An 18,089-nucleotide genomic window follows, 5' to 3' on the forward strand; every position below is an offset into this window, starting at 1 on the left:
CTCGGCCAAACCTTGTACCATACCGGTCTTCGCACTTCCCTTGGAGAATTTATGCAAGTAGTATGCAATACAATACATCAACAACTCGACACGAAGCACCCGATTTCGAAGGAGAAAAAAAAGCCTGAAGAATTCGCGCCTATAGCCTTATACACTATACGTAGGTAAGGTAATTCCCAATGGTATAAAAACAAGCGTTTTTCGATGCCTGTTTTAGGACGAGGAACTGTGTATGGTTAAACACTTGGTATCGTTTTTAATCGTCAACAACGACCGTAATGTAATATTATTCTTTCGAGAATTATGCGTTTGTTATTCGAGGACATAAATTAACACCAAAAAAAAAATTTACAAAACTCATTCTGTTCCAATAAGTACTATATACACACGACTACACGTTATTTATATGCCATCTACACGCAGAAATTCCCTCAGGCGCCGTAAAGGGCGGGAAGAACATAGCAATAATATGTTTCGAATTTCAAAAACAAAATTTCTCGCTGTTTTTTCTCTCGTACTACGACTAGAAAAACCGGTGTAACGAATTTTTCCACAATGAATTTTGTCATTTGACGCACCTAAGAGACAACTCCCTATTCCCTTGAGAGTTGAGAGTTGGCGAAAATGAGAAATTGAGGCTTTGTGAGGAATCATGTACTTGAGGTAATGGTATTTTTTTTTTTGCTGGAGGAAAAGAAAAGATGTAATTACCTATCAATTTTTTAAAATTCCAATGTGAAAAAATGAACCAATCAAGAAGGCCTAAAGATTACATAAGATTTTAATGTACTTTCTGAGGAAAAAAGTTTTAGATTCAAATTGATTCACAGTTTTGAAAATTCCTACTATTTAATGAGATCCAATTGGATAAAATTTTGATTTAGTTGGATCTACAAATAGAATCTTCTAATTAAATCCATTCAAACAGAGCTGAACAGATCCATTTTGATCTGCCTGACCCACGTAAATAATTATTGGATTCAATGGGAGATCGAATCTCATTAAAATGATTCAAAATCTGATTCAATGAACCCAATAGGATTTCATTGGATGTATTTTGTAAATTTTTAAAACCCAGATTAATTCAGATTTAAACCTTTTTGCCTGGTCTAGCAAGTAGGTACCTAGTAGTCTACTTTAGATCGATTTAAACAAATCGAGAGAGAAAATTTTAAAAAATTCACAATGTAACTGACAGAAAATGGGGTTTTGATAACAGAAACCAAAATCAGATAGATTTAAAAAAAATATTTAGACAATTTTCAGAAATGCTTCATCAACTCAGATTCGAGAAAAAGGTTCAAAAAAAGCATCTGATAATCTGATATAATTTTTTTCAACAGAGAAGGAGAGGTAGAGGGGGTGGAATCAAACGAAGGAAAATTAGGTAAAAGAAGGATAAAAATAGCAGGTGGTCAAATAACTCTGATTTTTCAACTATTTTTCCAATTTTTTAGTGAGAAAAGTAGTCAACTTCACAGAATTGGAATTTTTCAGTCTGATGATCACTTTTATTGATATTTTTGTGAGAATGCTGCTTCTCAGGGTGGCTCTCTATCATACTCATATAAGGAAAAATATCCGAATTTTAAGATACTCAACCTTAGGAAAGGTCTCAAAGTTGATCTATTCGAGTCAAATGAGTGTTGAAAACTCTCGAAAAAATAAGAAAATTGAAAAAAATTGAATTCAACTACATATTCAAATTGGATTGAGAACTTTTCACAAACCCAGTACAGCTACACTCGAGTCCTGCAATTCGTTCCAAAGGTTCAAAAGTCGATCGTGGTTTCAAATTTTTCATCAAAATTGAAGATTTTTTATTATTTTGTCAAAATTTTCACCTACAAGGAAGGCATAACCTGACCATCCCACTGAAGAAGAAAATTTTGAACCAGGGAAAGCTAAATCGAAAGGTCCTTCAAAAATACACCACCAGATAAAATTTCAGGGCTCGAATTGTATTTTCCGATTTTAGGTAAATTTTTTAAAATGTGGTAAAAATTGACAAAATTGTATTATAAATTGATCTATGAAGTTGAAATTTGCTTTGAATTCAATTTTCGACCCCTTGATTCGATTGGAAACAGTTTCGAGCAGTTCTGGAGCATCCAGTAAATTTTTAAAAGTTGAAATTTTTACAAAATATTACCCAATCAAGTTTGAAAAGTAAAATCATTCCCTTTATAACCTAATTTCAACACACTGAATCGATTACATGAGGTTTCGAGCTGTTTTGAAGTTTGTATCATTCTATTTTCGGAAATTCCAGATTTTCAAAGATGTAAGATTGCTCTAAAAATCGTCCAAATAAAGCTCATCAGGTATAGTCGCGATTTTGATACTTATTTATGGAGAAAATTACATGATCTCGAACTAGCAGAAATCAAATTGGAATTTTGAACATGGCTGGAGGCTCTAAAACGACTGGAAACCACCTGCAATCGACTCGATGTGTTGAAATTGGAGCATAAAGTATAAATTTTAGCTTCCCAACCTCAGCGAGTAAAATTTTATAGAAATCCCAACTCTTAAAAATCTGCTGGAGGCTTCCAAGCTGCTCAAAATAGTTGGAAACCATTTCCAATCAGTTCGAGGAGTCAAAAATAGGGTACGTATACAATTTCAACTTTCTAGATCAATTTGATGAAATTTAGATTTTTTTTTCATTTTTGAACCGAATTCAATTTTTAAAAATTCATCAAAAATCTAAAAATACATTTTAGCAGCTAGCTAAAATTTTAGTTATAATAATGCATTTTTGCATGATTTATTAAATCTTCAGTACAGCTTTGTTCAGTTCAGAAATGTGAACTTTGTACCAGTGGCGTAGCCAGAGCATATCTGGAGGGGGGGGGGGGGGGTTTGGTTGTTGGAGAAAGGTCCAATTTTTTTTCATGATGAGAGAAAAAACAATTAGCCCGAGCGTAGCGAGGGCAAAAGCTTTTGAAAAGTATGATTTTGATATGTAAAAGAACAATGCTTTTTTATAGGACGAGATTCATTATTTATGCTTCAGAATTTCAGTTTTTGAACGATTTTTTTTTTAGAAATTAAGCAAAAAGGCCCGAACAAAGTGAGAGTAAAAGCTCTTGAAATATCATGTTTTGAGAAGTAACAATTTTTTTTTAATGTGAGCAGTTCAGTAAATTATGATTTTTTTACAGGAAGTCAATTCGTAATTTCATTTGACATTTTCAAGAGTTAGGTAGCTCTATGTACCTTGAACAGGTGTAAAAAAATTTAGAAATAGAAAAACTGTACTCAGCTCGAGCAATGAGAGCAAAATATTTCAAAAATGTGCCATCAAGTTCCAAAAAAGTCGACAAATAAGTCTCTTAAGACTGAAAATTTTAAAACAGGTACCTAGGAATAGCTAAAATAAACAAAAAACGTAACATTTGAGAATTTAAGTAGCCAGAGGATGTGAACGTGATACGAATTGACTTATTGTTACCTATTTATTCATTACTATACCCAACTATTTGGTTTGTCGTAATATTATGCATGTGCAGCGGAGAAACGAGAAATTTTAATCGTAAAATTTTAGCAGTGACCCTGCGCCAATGGGGGGGTCTCGACCCCCCAAACCCCCCCCCCCCCCTTGGCTACGCCTCTGCTTTGTACACCTCAAAAAAATGATTGAAAATTGAATGAACCTTTTTTCACTTATAATGAAAGATCTAGGCTGACTTTTATTGAAAAAATGCCCCCCCCCCAACAATTCGAAATGAACAATTAATATCCAGTCTGAAAATAGTCGATAATTTAAAATACATTTTTGAAAATATTTTTGAGATCTTGGACCATAATTTTTGTACTTTTCAGTTCAAGAAATGAAAATTTCCCAAAATTATAAAGCATGGGATTCTACTTATTCAATTTCATGAAACAATTTTCAGTTCAGAAGTAAATAAAGTAAACACAAAGTTCTCAACGATGCATTTTTATTATTCAAAAAATAATTTCGAATTGCTTGTAGTTCTATTTCATCTCAAAAAACCTTAATTATTGGTGGTGGGGGGGGGGTGAGAATAACACACACTCATAATCTTGATATTGTGGGTTATGGTGAGCATCCTTGAACATTTGTTGATCGAGTGGGAAATCTCACATTGATAGTTAGGTACCGACTTTGAAATTGTTGGGATTTTTTGAGAATTTTTTGATCAATCCAAACACTCCCTCCCCCCTCATTCGTTATTTCAAAATAATAACGAATTTATTATTCGAATTTATTCTCGAATAGAATTTAGATTTTTTTACGAAACAATAATTCCAAAATGAAAATTCTGGTCAAAGATCTCGAAAATTTATCAAATTGTGTTTTAAACTTTTAGACAACAATTTTTAGGCTAATAATTTTCCTCATTTCGGAAAAAGAGAAAGTGTGTTTCGAGGGGTATGTTTCCTTCGATAAAAATTAACCCAAATCTCAAAAAAACAAATTCTTTCGTTTTCATCGTTTTTAAATTCGAAAATAAAATTACCCCGCAGATGAAATTGAAAATCCAATTTTCTCAATGTAGAGGTAGGTAGGGGTAGAAAAGTACATCGCATGCAAACATGTTATTATTATAATCGATAAAAGGAAATAATTAGAAATACAACTGATAACAGAATGTAATTTGTTCTTTTAGTCGAAAATTTAAAGATAAGACCTGTATTACTCACATAAGAGCAATATGTAGGAAATTCTTATAGCGGAAAGCTCTCAATTTCATTCAATTCTTCTTCATGTTTAAATTATGATAAGTTTATTCTCATAAATACATAGCAGAAGTAACTAATAAATTCGGGGTATTGCATGGTCAATATTGTACTTTCTCCTTGTCACATTACAATACCTACTCACAAGTCACAAAATGTCAAGAACTGGTATAGATAGGTAATCTCACTTATAGACATGTGTCCTTTTTTCTTATCAAATTACAAATAAGTATATCAAGCGATGAAATGGGGGGGAGAGCTTTTGCACATTTGAAATAATATGACCTATATTTTCTGACTGATTCGATATTCAGATTATGCATTTTCACACCAGAACAATACCTACCCTACTTTCCCCCCTTCCCTTACACAACATTCGCCTTTACGAAACTTATCACACCTGTTGATTCGATTCGAAACGAAAAAATAATCAATCATTTCATCTTCAACTTTTCAAAAAAACTTAAAAATTGGTCAATTTTAGGACCCTACGTGAAAGTTGAACGTTCTGAAAGATCCCTCGAGGATTCTGCCCTTTCGAATTTGAATCATACTCGAAAGTCAAATCACTATATCGAAATCTCTCGACACTTTTTCATCTACATATTTCTATCACACACTTGGGATGAGAATTAAAAACCCGGATTAACGTCAAATTTCAAACACATTACTTATCTCTATATAATATAATATGGTACATGCAACTAGATAATCTACACCTCCGGCCCTCCTCTCATCCCTCAGCTGATTATCAACACCAACACTAAACCATATTCTAGATTAGATAATGAGACAAACCGAACGGTTGTTGTAACGCTTACCTTGAATAATTAGATGATACATTTTGATGATCATGGGCATTATTGTCGTGCTGTTGGGCGAGATGAAAGTGTGACTGATGATGAGCTGCGGCGTGTGCTGCTACTGACAGGGCATTTTCGTGAGGCGACAGATGGAAATGCGGTGACATGGGCAGTTGTTCTTCTTTCGGATGAATATTGTTGTTTTCGTTGTTCTGACAATGCAATAGAAAATTCTGATGCGCTTGTTGCTGCTGCTGATGATGATAAGCCATGTCCGGACTGTGGGACTGTTCGAGAGCTTCGGGGTAGCGTATTTTTTCCAAATTATCAACGTCGCCGGGAAATCTTATCGCGTGCTCGTCCTGTTGCGTGTGCGGATACGTCATCTCTGGGCTCTGCGGCTGTTCGAGGTTCTCCGGATATCTATTAAGCTTTTCCAAGTTATTAACGTCTGCGAATCTTATAACATGCTCTTCCTTCGTACTAACATAGCTCAAATGAAACTCGCCGTTGGGCTCTCTAATCACTATACTGCTCGGTACTTTACTCTCGTCGACTATTTCCTGCTCGACTACAACAGTGTCCGGAGGCGTGATGTGTACTGCCCTTCCATGCGCAGGAGAAGGCGGAGTTTGAGAGTTCCGAGTTGCCAGCGGATCGCCATTTTGTCCGCTCGCGTCACTACCGCGATCCGACCCTGCGACCGAGAGCGGTTGCTGGTCGAGACCGGTTTCTTCATCTTCGTGCGCCGTGACGACCGAGTTATGCTCGCTGAGAAGTTCACCATCCTCGGGTGTATGTTGCTGGTGCGAGGGTGGTGGTGGTGGTGGTGGAGGGACTGAGGCCGGAACCGGACCGGAGACTGGTTGTTGTTGAGGCTGATCTGCCGGATGGTCGCTGGTTTCGCATTCTTCTTCGATTAATTCTTCGCGAGCTGTAATCAGAAAATTAACGAAATTGATTAGATTTTGGTATTATCATTGATTGATAATAAATTATTGATCATTATAGTTGCATAGGTTAAGGTAACTATAAATGAAAGAATAATACTAGCAAATTGCAATTCTGTTAGGAGATACTTATGTCTATTGAATTGAATACGATGCCTTTTTTTAAGCAAGCATGATGATATCCTGTTCAAATCAGGGATCGCAGTCGAGAGAAATGTTCGAGAATTCGACAAAATTTCTCTCATCTCTTCAAAATTTGCAACAAAAAAGGTTCCTATATAACTATGTATGTATTCATTTGGAGTAGATCGCCAAAAAAATGTCGGAGGATTTTCACTAAATTCAATTGGGGATCTTCATTTTGAGTTGAAAGTCACGTTTGAAAAATTTCAGTTTCAAAGGTACTCTTGCACTTGCAGGAAAGATACTGCCCCTCCAAGAGAGCATTATCGAAAAAAATGTGTTTTTTTCTCATTAAGTATTCCATACTAAACTTGCTTTGAGAAATATTGCTCACTGCCCAGTTCCAAAAACATAGCATGAATTTGAGTTTCTATAAGTCGACCAAGGACATTGCCATCAAAATCCAAGATCACTTTATATCTTTTAGAGTTCTAAGTATTCTTATTGAGGAGTTGAAATTTTGCAAATCGCTTATTTTAAGGTAGGTAATAAATAAAATTGTTGTTCTGAAAATATTTTCTTCCCAAATATTTCACATTAATTATGCCAAAACAAGAAGAGATACCATTTCTAAGATTATGGAAATATTTTGAAAAGCAGTAGTGCCAACTTTTCGACCATTATTTCCAATTTGGAAAAAATCAATAAAAACAGCTAAAATCTTACCAATTTTTTTGAAGTTTTTTTTGGCAATATTGACCAAAAAAATTGGCACTACTGTATTTCAAAATACTCATTCGGTTTCAAAGAAGATATCTTTCTATATGTTTTGGCATTAATGCAAAATACCTATTAATAGAGAAGAAAATACCATTTCTAAGATTATGGAAATATTTTGGAACGCAGTAGTGCCAACTTTTCGACCATTATTTCCAATTTGGAAAAAATCAATAAAAATAGCTAAAATCTTACCAATTTTTTTTCAAGTTTTTTTGGCAATATTGACCAAAAAAATTGGCACTACTGTATTTCAAAATACTCATTCGGTTTCAAAGAAGATATCTTTCTATATGTTTTGGCATTAATGCAAAATATTAATAGAGAAGAAAATACCATTTTCTAAGATTATGGAAATATTTTGGAACGCAGTAGTGCCAACTTTTCGACCATTATTTCCAATTTGAAAAAAATCAATAAAAATAGCTAAAATATATTATCAATTTTTTTGAAGTTTTTTTTGGCAATATTGACCAAAAAAATTGGCACTACTGTATTTCAAAATACTCATTCGGTTTCAAAGAAGATATCTTTAGAGAAGAAAATACCATTTCTAAGATTATGGAAATATTTTGGAACGCAGTAGTGCCAACTTTTCGACCATTATTTCCAATTTGAAAAAAATCAATAAAAATAGCTAAAATCTTACCATTTTTTTTGAAGTTTTTTTTGGCAATATTGACCAAAAAATTGGCACTTCTGTATTTCAAAATACTCGTTCGGTTTCACAGAAGATAAGTATATTTCCATGTTTTGGCATTAATGCAAAATATTAATAGAGAAGAAAATACCATTTCTATAAGATTATGGAAATATTTTGGAACGCAGTAGTGCCAACTTTTCGACCATTATTTCCAATTTGGAAAAAATCAATAAAAATAGCTAAAATCTTACCAATTTTTTGAAGTTTTTTTTGGCAATATTGACCAAAAAATTGGCACTACTGTATTCCAAAATACTCATATGGTTTCAAAGAAGATATCTTTCCATGTTTTGGCATAATTAATGCAAAATATTAATAGAGAAGAAAATATTTTCAAAACACGAATTTACCCCAAAAATAAGCGATTTCCAAATTTTCAATTGCTCAGTAAGTAGTCAGTAGAAGCTTAAAAGATGGTCTTGGATTTTTATCACAATGACCGAGGTCGATGCAAAATCTTAATTAAAAATATCTTTTGGAACTCATACATTTTTTCTAAAGCAGGAGAGGCTAGAGCAAAAAAAACACAATTTTTTCGAAAATGCTCCCTCTTTGAGAACTCATATCTCTCCTCCAGGGAGGATCTCCGGAGCTTGAAATTTTTCTGAGATGATTTTCAAAGTAAAATGATGATCCACACAGAATTCGGTCAAAATCTTCTATTAAGTATAATTTTATTTCGCGACCTACTCGTATAACCAAACCGTATAGTACAAACAATTCATATTCAATTTGAAAAAAAAGTGAATTTGAGTGAGCAAAATTGTCGAGAAACGTGCGGTTTTTGGAGTGCTCCGACTTCTTGGTCACATCATCACATGATCTAGCATTTATAAACAAGTTTAATAGCCGAACAATGCAAGCAAAATATGAATCAAAGCAGCCTTTAAAAAATGAAGAATGAATACTTCGGTTCTCAAAAAGCATGTTTCTTACGAAGATTCACTACTTGTATTCAGTTTTGGTGAATTCGAATCCACGAGAACCAATAATCGCAAAAAACCCATCCAATATTATTCAACTTTTCATCGTTTGTTTGTAATAATTTTTGAGCATAGGTATTAAAACATAAAAGTCTACTCAGGAACACCTTTAAGATGTCGAAATACTCAGATTACCATTCCTTTCGCGTTAATTTTGATTAAATTCTTCAAATTCGTCCTTTTTTATTTTAATTTTTAATTGACGAGTCGTCAACATTCAACTACGTTCAATAAAACGAATGATGAGAGAATTTTTTATTGCAAATTTTATGCATATAATGTAGCATAATACCTAGCAATTTCTTTCATAACATAATTATTTTTGGCGAAAAACGCGAAAAACCTATTTTTGGGAAGATCTCATCTCACAGGAAGAGGTATGAAAAAATTGTGTAAAATTACTGAGCTATTGTGTGCTCTCAAATTTTTGGATGAAAATTCGCTTATTTCAAGAATGTTACTAGCCTATTATGAATTAAACAGAACTAATTAATTTTGGAACATCATGAGAGACTTGGAATAGGTTGGGGAAGGATGGTTTATATTATGTTCTTGAAATTGTTTATCATTTATGGGGTACCACATTATCCTTTTGAAGCTGAAAAAAATCAACGCAGCAACAAAAATATATTTGAAAATGATTAATGAAGATCTGAGTTTTCAAATTTTAGGACATTTCAGACCCCTCCCCTCTCCACCCTGCTGTCTCCAGATTTTCTATTTTAATTTATATTCAAACGTATTGTCAAATCAGACAAATTTTTGATGCTCCTATAATTTCAGAAAAATTAAAAATTTGAATTTAAATATAAATTTTTGGATTTCAGAAGGGTTGTCTGGGATGGTCATTGAATTTGAGTCTATTTGGAGAGATAGTCTTGTTTGCTGTAATTTAGGACAGGTGAATAGTAATGTTGGATGGATGCAGGTTCATTTTCGTAGAATTGACAGGGGGGTTTTGGAATTTTTTGATAGAGATGATGGTTATCAAAATAATGTGTTTTTTTTTCAATTTATATGTACAAACGCACTTATCATGTTTTTTTTTTGTTTTTTTTTAAAAGAAGATTTAAATTTATTTGAATTTATACAATATATCCAGGATGAGTTTCGAGTCTTGTACTTGTGATGAGTCATCCAAAACGAGAATCAGGGGTTTTCAAAAAAGTGCGATTCGACTTTTTTTGATTATGAAGCATAAAAAAATTAACGAATTTTGTCCAAACTCAGGTTGATTGTGTAGGTATGTTGAGGGCCTTTTATGATGTCTTGCAAATGAAAAAAATACCAAAATTGACAATACTTTCGGTGGTAAAAAATAGTGAAAAATATGGCTTTTGCATTTTTCAATGTCGCTTTCTAAATGAAAAAATTTTTAAAAATACCTAAAAAAAAACACAAATTTTCATGTTCTAAATTTTCAAATCGTAGAATATGTTTGAAGGGTGGGGGAGGGGAGAGGATGGGGGGAGAGGACGAAGATAAGAATACCTATATTTGTAAATCTTTTAGTTTGAGCAGCGATAATCTCTTCGCCAACCGATTTTTCGCTCGTGTTTTACACCTTATCGGACTTTTTCTTCTTTTTCGAGCAGCTGAAATTCGTTTTTAAAATCTCTTCTTCGAGAAAAAGATCACGTTTCCGTGAAGAAATCTCCGTTTGAGATGATTTTTTTTCCAATAAAGTTCATCATCATGTAAGTAGGTATACTTAATTTATCCTTATCGTATAATCCGAAGCAAAATTCAATTTACACACATGAGGAATTACATTGGAATAATTTCGCTGCTGCTTATCAGGTTCGATGATTTGTTCGTTGAAGACAAATTTATACTCTGGCACGTTTATCGATAACGAATCTAATTTACGTTCGAATATTGGTAAAGATGTTTTCCATTTCTTTCTTTGAATTTAATTATTTTCGTCATTATGGGATGTACTCGTTGTATGATTAAATTGATGGTAATTGACTGTATATTGCTGCATCGATGTTATATTTGAATTCAATTTTTTTCTGCTTTTACGTAGGTAGGTATACTTATTTATCTAGATTTGATCAACTGAAAGATCATTTGATCATTTTTTTGTTCGGAGTTTTCATACCTATATCTAGATACAGAATCTACAGAACATGAAATAGAGTAAAAAATTGTCTTTTGTGTGGTAAAAATTCGGGTGAGAAGAGAGAAAGTCAGCAGATTTTGATTAAATTCAGCAAAAATCTTCACTTTGAGTTGAAAGTCACTCGGAAAACATTTTAGCTTCGGAAAGTGCCCATGAAAGGGAGAAATAGACTCACACAGAGAGAGAATTTTCAAAAAAAAAATCATGTTTTTCCACTCCTGTCGCCACCCAACCTGTTCATTCGTGTTTTGAAAAATTTGTCTTCTCCAATATTTCGCATTAATCATGCCAAAACATCAAAATGTATAATTTCTGAAACAGGGAAAATATTTTGGAACGGAGATGTGCCAATTTTCGGATAGTTATAATTATATTGCCCATTGCAAAGTTTCCAGAAAAATTACCAAAAACTTATGAAATTTTAATTTTTTTGATTTTTTGAAATTTTTAATAATGACTGAAAAATGAATTTCGATGTTTTGGCTCAATCAATGCGAAATATTAGAGAAGAACCAAATTTTCAACACGTATAAATGTATCCAAAAATAAGTGATTTTAAAATTTTTAATTGCACAGAAGGACTCTAAAAGTCCCAAAACAGGTCAAGAGTGAAAAAGCCACGATTTGATCAAAAATTCCCTTTCTTTGAGAGCCCATTTCTCTCCTCTAGAGGCACCTCTGGAACTAAAAAGTTTTCTGAGTAGCTTTTAACACTCAAAATAAAGGTCTCTGCTAAATTTTATCAAAATACCCTGATTTTTTGTGGGTGAAATTGCCTTTCATCTCCTAGAAATTACATCTGCCTATTCTTGTAGGCAAATAATGATCTCAAAAGTCACAATAAGAGACGATCGGTTTCACTATGTATGTATATAGGCAACAATATGCCGCATTAGAACACCCAAACAGCACTAAAATCCTACAAAGAAAGCGAACTATAGAGATAAGAGTGTTAAAAGTGTGAAAAAACACACAATAATAAATAAACTCGCGAACCAGTTGTGATTGCGAGGAGCATGATAAGAAACATGACGTAACGCCTACAAATGACCGCAAAACATCGATGTGTCGTCGGACGTATTGCTTTAGGGCGATGAGGATGATTAACGAAGCGAAGGCGAGATATTAGTAAAAGTTTAACGCTGTAAATATGTCATTTTATCCGTGAAATCGTCCACTAGTGCGCGCATCAAGCTAGACCTTTTGAAAGTGACGATGATAAATGTTTTGTTTTGAAAAAGACACGAGGAGGAGGCTGAGCTGATATCGATGAACCCATACTTATGTGCTGAGATTACAACGACTCTTGAATTATAAGATAAGCTTATCATCTCGAAATTCGACTTTTGAGTAAAAAAATGAAACGCGTCGACGTTTTTATCAATGAATTGTAAATTACTGCGGTATCGTAAATAACGTACCAATTTAAGTCGGAGATCCGAGAGGCGATTTTTCGTCTGCTGGATAGGCAAAGGCTATTATGGCCTGTGGGTTTGGGTTGAGACTTGCGAACAACATGTTTTGGGTTATCAGATCCCTAGGGTATTGCAACGTTGTTGTACTTTGGTAGGTAATTGTACTCGTATCTTCGATGATACATTACTAATATGCACATATTTTAGTCTGGGGTTTCAAATATGCCAAAAATCTCGTCTCATAATTATTTCGTTAGATTAGACAGTGTGTGACAAAATTATCTACACGATTACTTATTTGACTGAGCCAGACAAGTGTACACACATATTTTTCTAGCAGATCTATTACATTTGTCACGTGATTACGAATGTGACTCATCGTTCTCTCAGACTCCTTTGCACGCTTTACGTCTCTTATTTTGAATGTGGAAATCCCTGTTTTTCGAAATTACCACCTCGATAGGTATAATTATTTTCCTATACTTTCCAGATTAGGATTCTACTTTCGGATTTATTTATTTATTTTAATAGGTATGTATACGAATTGAATCAAATATGGGAATGATTTCGAAAGTTGAAGGCGAAGAGCAAAAAGATGGGAAAAAAAGTCACCGACAAATTTACTCGAACAATTAATTTCTACAGAAAAAAATGTCATAATTCTTTGTTCATCTCTTAAAACATCCGTAACAGAAAATTCAGACGCTGAAGTTCATTTTTCTAAACCTTGAAAAAAAGAGAAATAAAAATCAAAATTTTGAGTAATTTTAGCTAAAAAACAGAAACTTTGTATGAACTCCATTTTCACCCCCTTTCACCATTGATTGAAAGCAATTCAACTTACTTTTGGAAGCTACAACTTACTAAGCCATTCTTGAAGTCTTTTCAGATGAATTTTCAACTATTTTTAGCTGTCATGATGTTTTTTTTTTTTTTTTTTTAAATTCAATAATTAAGTTTATAAGCGTATTCGTTATCATAAATTTGTAACTTTGCTAACGTATCTATGTAAAATGATGAAATTTAAAGAACCTTCCAGGACATTTTTAATATTGATAAAAATTTCTTCGAATACGACTCGCGATCAGTTAACACCCTAATTGAATAACTATAACCGAAACGCTAACATAGATAACGAAAGACTCGAATAATAAGTTGCCTACTCGACTATTATCAGGCGTGGCTAAATAACGTAAAAATTTTGGTAACACGATTGTTTTTTTTTTCAATCTTCGATGACTCATTGACTCGTTTCTAAATCCATCGATACTGATTTTTTTCATTGAATCTTTTTCTATTCAAAATTTGAATCCATCGGTGAAAATTCAATTCATCGTTGCACACTTGCACAGCATTTATAGATTTTGTAAAGTCACAGAAGCACTTTTTGTAAGCGAGAGCTATGCCAAGTTGCATGTTATAATTTACTCGAAGAAACACGTTATAAATAATTTTATTAATTAAGTACCTAGTGACAAATTGTCATTAATTTTTTCCCGCCAGATATATGTAATAATCGTTGACGTAATATCGTCGTGTTTTAACGTTCTTCGTTATTAATCCATCAGGTACCTATTAGTTTTGTTGTAATGCAAATTGCAATAGGTTTTGTTGAAGCACGAGCTCATTTAAACAAGTGCTTCGACGTATTAGTATAAAGTATGTAGTTAAGTTTGAATTTTCGAGTATTGTAATGAAAAATGGACCATTTCAGTCGTTTAGTGGAAGTCACAAAAATTTGAGAAGAAGAGTAAAAAAAATCTATCTGTAGTAAATTTTTCAATTTATCTAGATGAAAAAATTTACTCATCATTTTTTCAACTGTTACTCGATACTCGTACGATTATGATGATTTCTAGGAGAAGTTTTTTTTTTATCTCATTTTCTCTTTTCTCTCTTCATCTTCTTGGGTATTTAACGTCATAGAACGGAAATCAGATGTTTTAGTAACTTTCTGGAATTAAACTTGTTTCATGCAATTATTTTGCCAAAAACATTACGAAATCACAATAATTTTTTTCGAATTTTTTTCTGCTCGTGGCTTTTTTCCTACCGAAAATTAAGTTAATGGTGAAAAATTTCGTGAAATTGACCAATTCAATAATGATGATACAGTTCCAATAAAAAAAAAAAGCTTGAAGAGAAAAGGTTTTGATGCCACAGAATAATAAAAATATGCTTTAAATCCTCAAGAATAAAATATATTTTCGGGGAAAAACTTGATTAAAAATAAAGTACATAAATATATCTTTTAATGTGCCTCTTCAATAATTAGATTTTTTTAAATTGAAAATTATCAAATTTGATAAAAATTAATAAAATTGAGACATTTTGTTGACTATTTGGAAAATCGTAAAAAAATAATTAAGTCGAAAAAAAAAACAATTTTGTAGTTGAAATTTGAAAAATTTTCAGCATAGTATTTCTGATGAAACGTTACAGTCACAGTTCGTGGGTCCATAGAAGAGCTTTTTAGAGATGTGGTGAAAATCAGTGTTCCCATCTGTTCGAGCACAAAAAATTATCTGAAAAATTGAAAAATGGAATTTCTCAGGGACTTTTATACTGAAAAATTATGAATAAATTGTCCCAAGTTCAATTTTTTATACTGATTAACGTATCGAAAAACTCAGGTGGCGTTTTTTCAGAATCTCTATTCAGAAAATTTCAAAGATTACCAAGAAAATATGTACTACTTCTTTTCAAAAAGATCAAAATAGTAAAAATTGACATATTTTTATCAATTTTAAAAAAATGCATTTTAATGTACTCCTCACATTACTTTTTGAGTAAGTAGTATTCAAAAAATGAAAAAAAATTACCATAAACGTTGTTTTTTTGTAAATGAAAGATCCAGTTCACTTCCAAATTGGCCTTAAAATTCAGGGTTGCCAACTTATGGGATTGATCCCCAAATTAAAGGATTTTTTAAAGATTTTGAAAAATATGTTGGAATTTCTCAGAGATTCTGTAATTTTCTGAGATTTTTTTTTCATTTTTAGGGTTAAAATTAAAATTTTGGTATCGTACTCCTAATAACATGAAAATTAGAAAAAATAATTTCTAGAAAATTTTACGTAGTCTGAAAATTAATTCCACGTGTGATTAATAAAAGCATGGAGTAAAACCTCAAAAAATTACATTTTAAGATTTTTTTTAATTGATTTTTTATTTCAAATTTAATTAACAAAAATACGAAATAATTTCAAAACAATTTTTTGAAATGTTCATTAAAATAAAAAGTTGTACTATTTTTTTTTTTTTAGAATTTTTGAGTTTTTTTCAGCTAATTTTTGAAAGAATGACTCAAAAATGAACAATAAATTTTCAAAAACACATACAACATTCATTATGTCTCGCTTGCAGGACAAACTTGTTCGGTAGTCCACTCTCTGTTTTCGATATAGGTACATAATTTTATGCTCCTTTCGTCCAAGTCTGAATTTTTTTTTAAAAAATGCCTCAAATATAAACGTTAGGTTGTATACAAGACATTTGTGTGAATTAGGTTGCATATTTCACGACCGTACGTTCATTCGATTCAGATAACACAAAGAAGGCTCATTTTTTCTACACTTTTTTATCGCTTAATACACTTATCTTTTCGGTTCGAGATGCGACGAAGGGAACAGTTCGTTTATCAGGTCAATTACTTTTACAACTCTATGTTTTCATAACAATCGTAATTTATCGTTTGTCGAGTGATAGTTTGGAAGTTGTAAATAAAAACATTGAAAAACTGGAGAAATACAGTGCGATGATTTTATGGAATCAATTTTCAGGTGGACGTAGTTATTCGGTCATTTTAATAAAATACTTATGAATTGTTCGGAAAAGATAACAATTATCATGATTTTTTATTCCCTTTTTGAAAAAACTTGTTTCATTTTTTTTTTCTAATTTAAAAAAATGAACGTGAAAAATACTTCAATGAAAGCGTAAGGTAAGAAAGTTCAAAAATAATCGTCAAAATCCGAGTTAAAAATATTAAAAATTGAAAAAAAAAGAACAAAATCACCGAATTTCTGGAAAATAAGAAGTTTTTAGTTTTTAAAAGGGGGGAGGAGGGGGGGTAATTTTCGAATTTTAACTGGACCTTTTTATAGCCAATAGCCACGCTTCTGAGAACGGACTCAATTTGATGACCCCCTCCCCCTCCATAAAAAAATAGGTCAGAGCTGTTTTTTTGCCCTCAACGTAGGTAAGGTAACTGGGAACTTTTTGAGTACATTTCTTTTTACCTTCGACGATACATTGCGAAATATTTAAACCGCATTTAGACCTTGTTGAACCTGCGATCTATGGATATGGATACGGCCAGTCTGAATTCACCTTATAGTGAAAATAACTTGGGACGCGAATGTTGGCTCTTTACGACTTTCTCGATTTGTTTTTACAATGCTGGCTGGTACACGAGAGCTTAGCTAATTAAACCTATCCCTACTTTTTTTCCCTTCATTTTTATGCGTACACGGTGTATTTTGTTGGCGTATATATTTTTTCGCAGTCGTAACCTAAACTAAACGTCCGTGGATAACACTTCCTGCTAATAACGCGTAACTAAAACTCTTACAGTTCTTATGTCAAGTCGAGAATGGCAAATTTTTCAATTTTTTTTTGTCATCTAATATGTACCTGTACCTAGATCTACATAGGATGGATTATGGAAGATGTTTGGTCTTCTGACAAACTCGCTCTAAATTCGTACATTGGAATAATTTCTCAACTTTATAGAAATGGAATTTTCCTCCGACAAATACTGATAACATCGCAACAATACCTTGGTCTACATATACTTAAGCCAGAGAGGAAAAAACCACCAATGTACCTGTTCGTACTCGTATATTTGGTGAAATTACCTATACTTATACGTTCGTACTTCGAATGAAATGAAATACATAAAACTCGATCGTCTTCTCCACCTTTTCACCCACACGTTCGTATTTTTAAGGTGTTAATGGGTTAGCTGCTTTGCAGTTCAAACTCAGCAGACTGACGATAACATAAGACTTTGAACTTTTTTTTTCAAGCGATAAGAATTTTCTGGTAGAAAGAACATTCGAAAAACATTACATGTTCCGACCAAAGCGAAGGATTTACGTTTACGTATAGCATAACCCGAAGAAGTTTACATGTATTGGGTATGCTTTTTGCGATAAGAATGCTCATCATTGTAATATAGGTATTCATATTATTGAACTAATCTGTGCAAGTTTTTACATAAAGGTGGGTAGTGGGTACGTAAAGAGAAAGAGGCATTAATGTGTATTGAATTGATACATGATAAGATAGACAGGTGATACTTATAGAAATAAATCAAGTGTAAAGAATGCGTTTTTTTTTAATCCTAAAAAGTATTGAAAAAAATTTGCTCATGAAATTGATAGGTACTTATTTAAAATTGGAAAATATTTTTTGAAAAAAAGTCTACCTTGCTTGAAACGATTTCAATGATTTTTACGAAGTATCTTTTTTGCCTCTCTTGAGAATTATTGAACCA

General features: G+C 32.5%; 1 protein-coding gene across 8 annotated transcripts in view; it reads right to left on the reverse strand.

Annotated features, from left to right (window-relative positions):
• The window catches only part of LOC135840435 (GATA-binding factor 2-like), a 92,143-nt gene that overhangs the window by 41,442 nt on the left and 32,612 nt on the right, over positions 1-18,089 (reverse strand). For all 8 annotated transcript variants that reach the window (XM_065356975.1, XM_065356972.1, XM_065356971.1 and 5 more), the window contains exon 2: positions 5,532-6,447. In XM_065356975.1, coding sequence (XP_065213047.1) covers positions 5,532-6,447 — 916 coding nt within the window. The remainder of the gene's footprint in view (positions 1-5,531; positions 6,448-18,089) is intronic.

This window comes from Planococcus citri, chromosome 3 (assembly GCF_950023065.1).
Source record: "Planococcus citri chromosome 3, ihPlaCitr1.1, whole genome shotgun sequence".
Classification (NCBI taxonomy): domain Eukaryota; kingdom Metazoa; phylum Arthropoda; class Insecta; order Hemiptera; family Pseudococcidae; genus Planococcus; species Planococcus citri.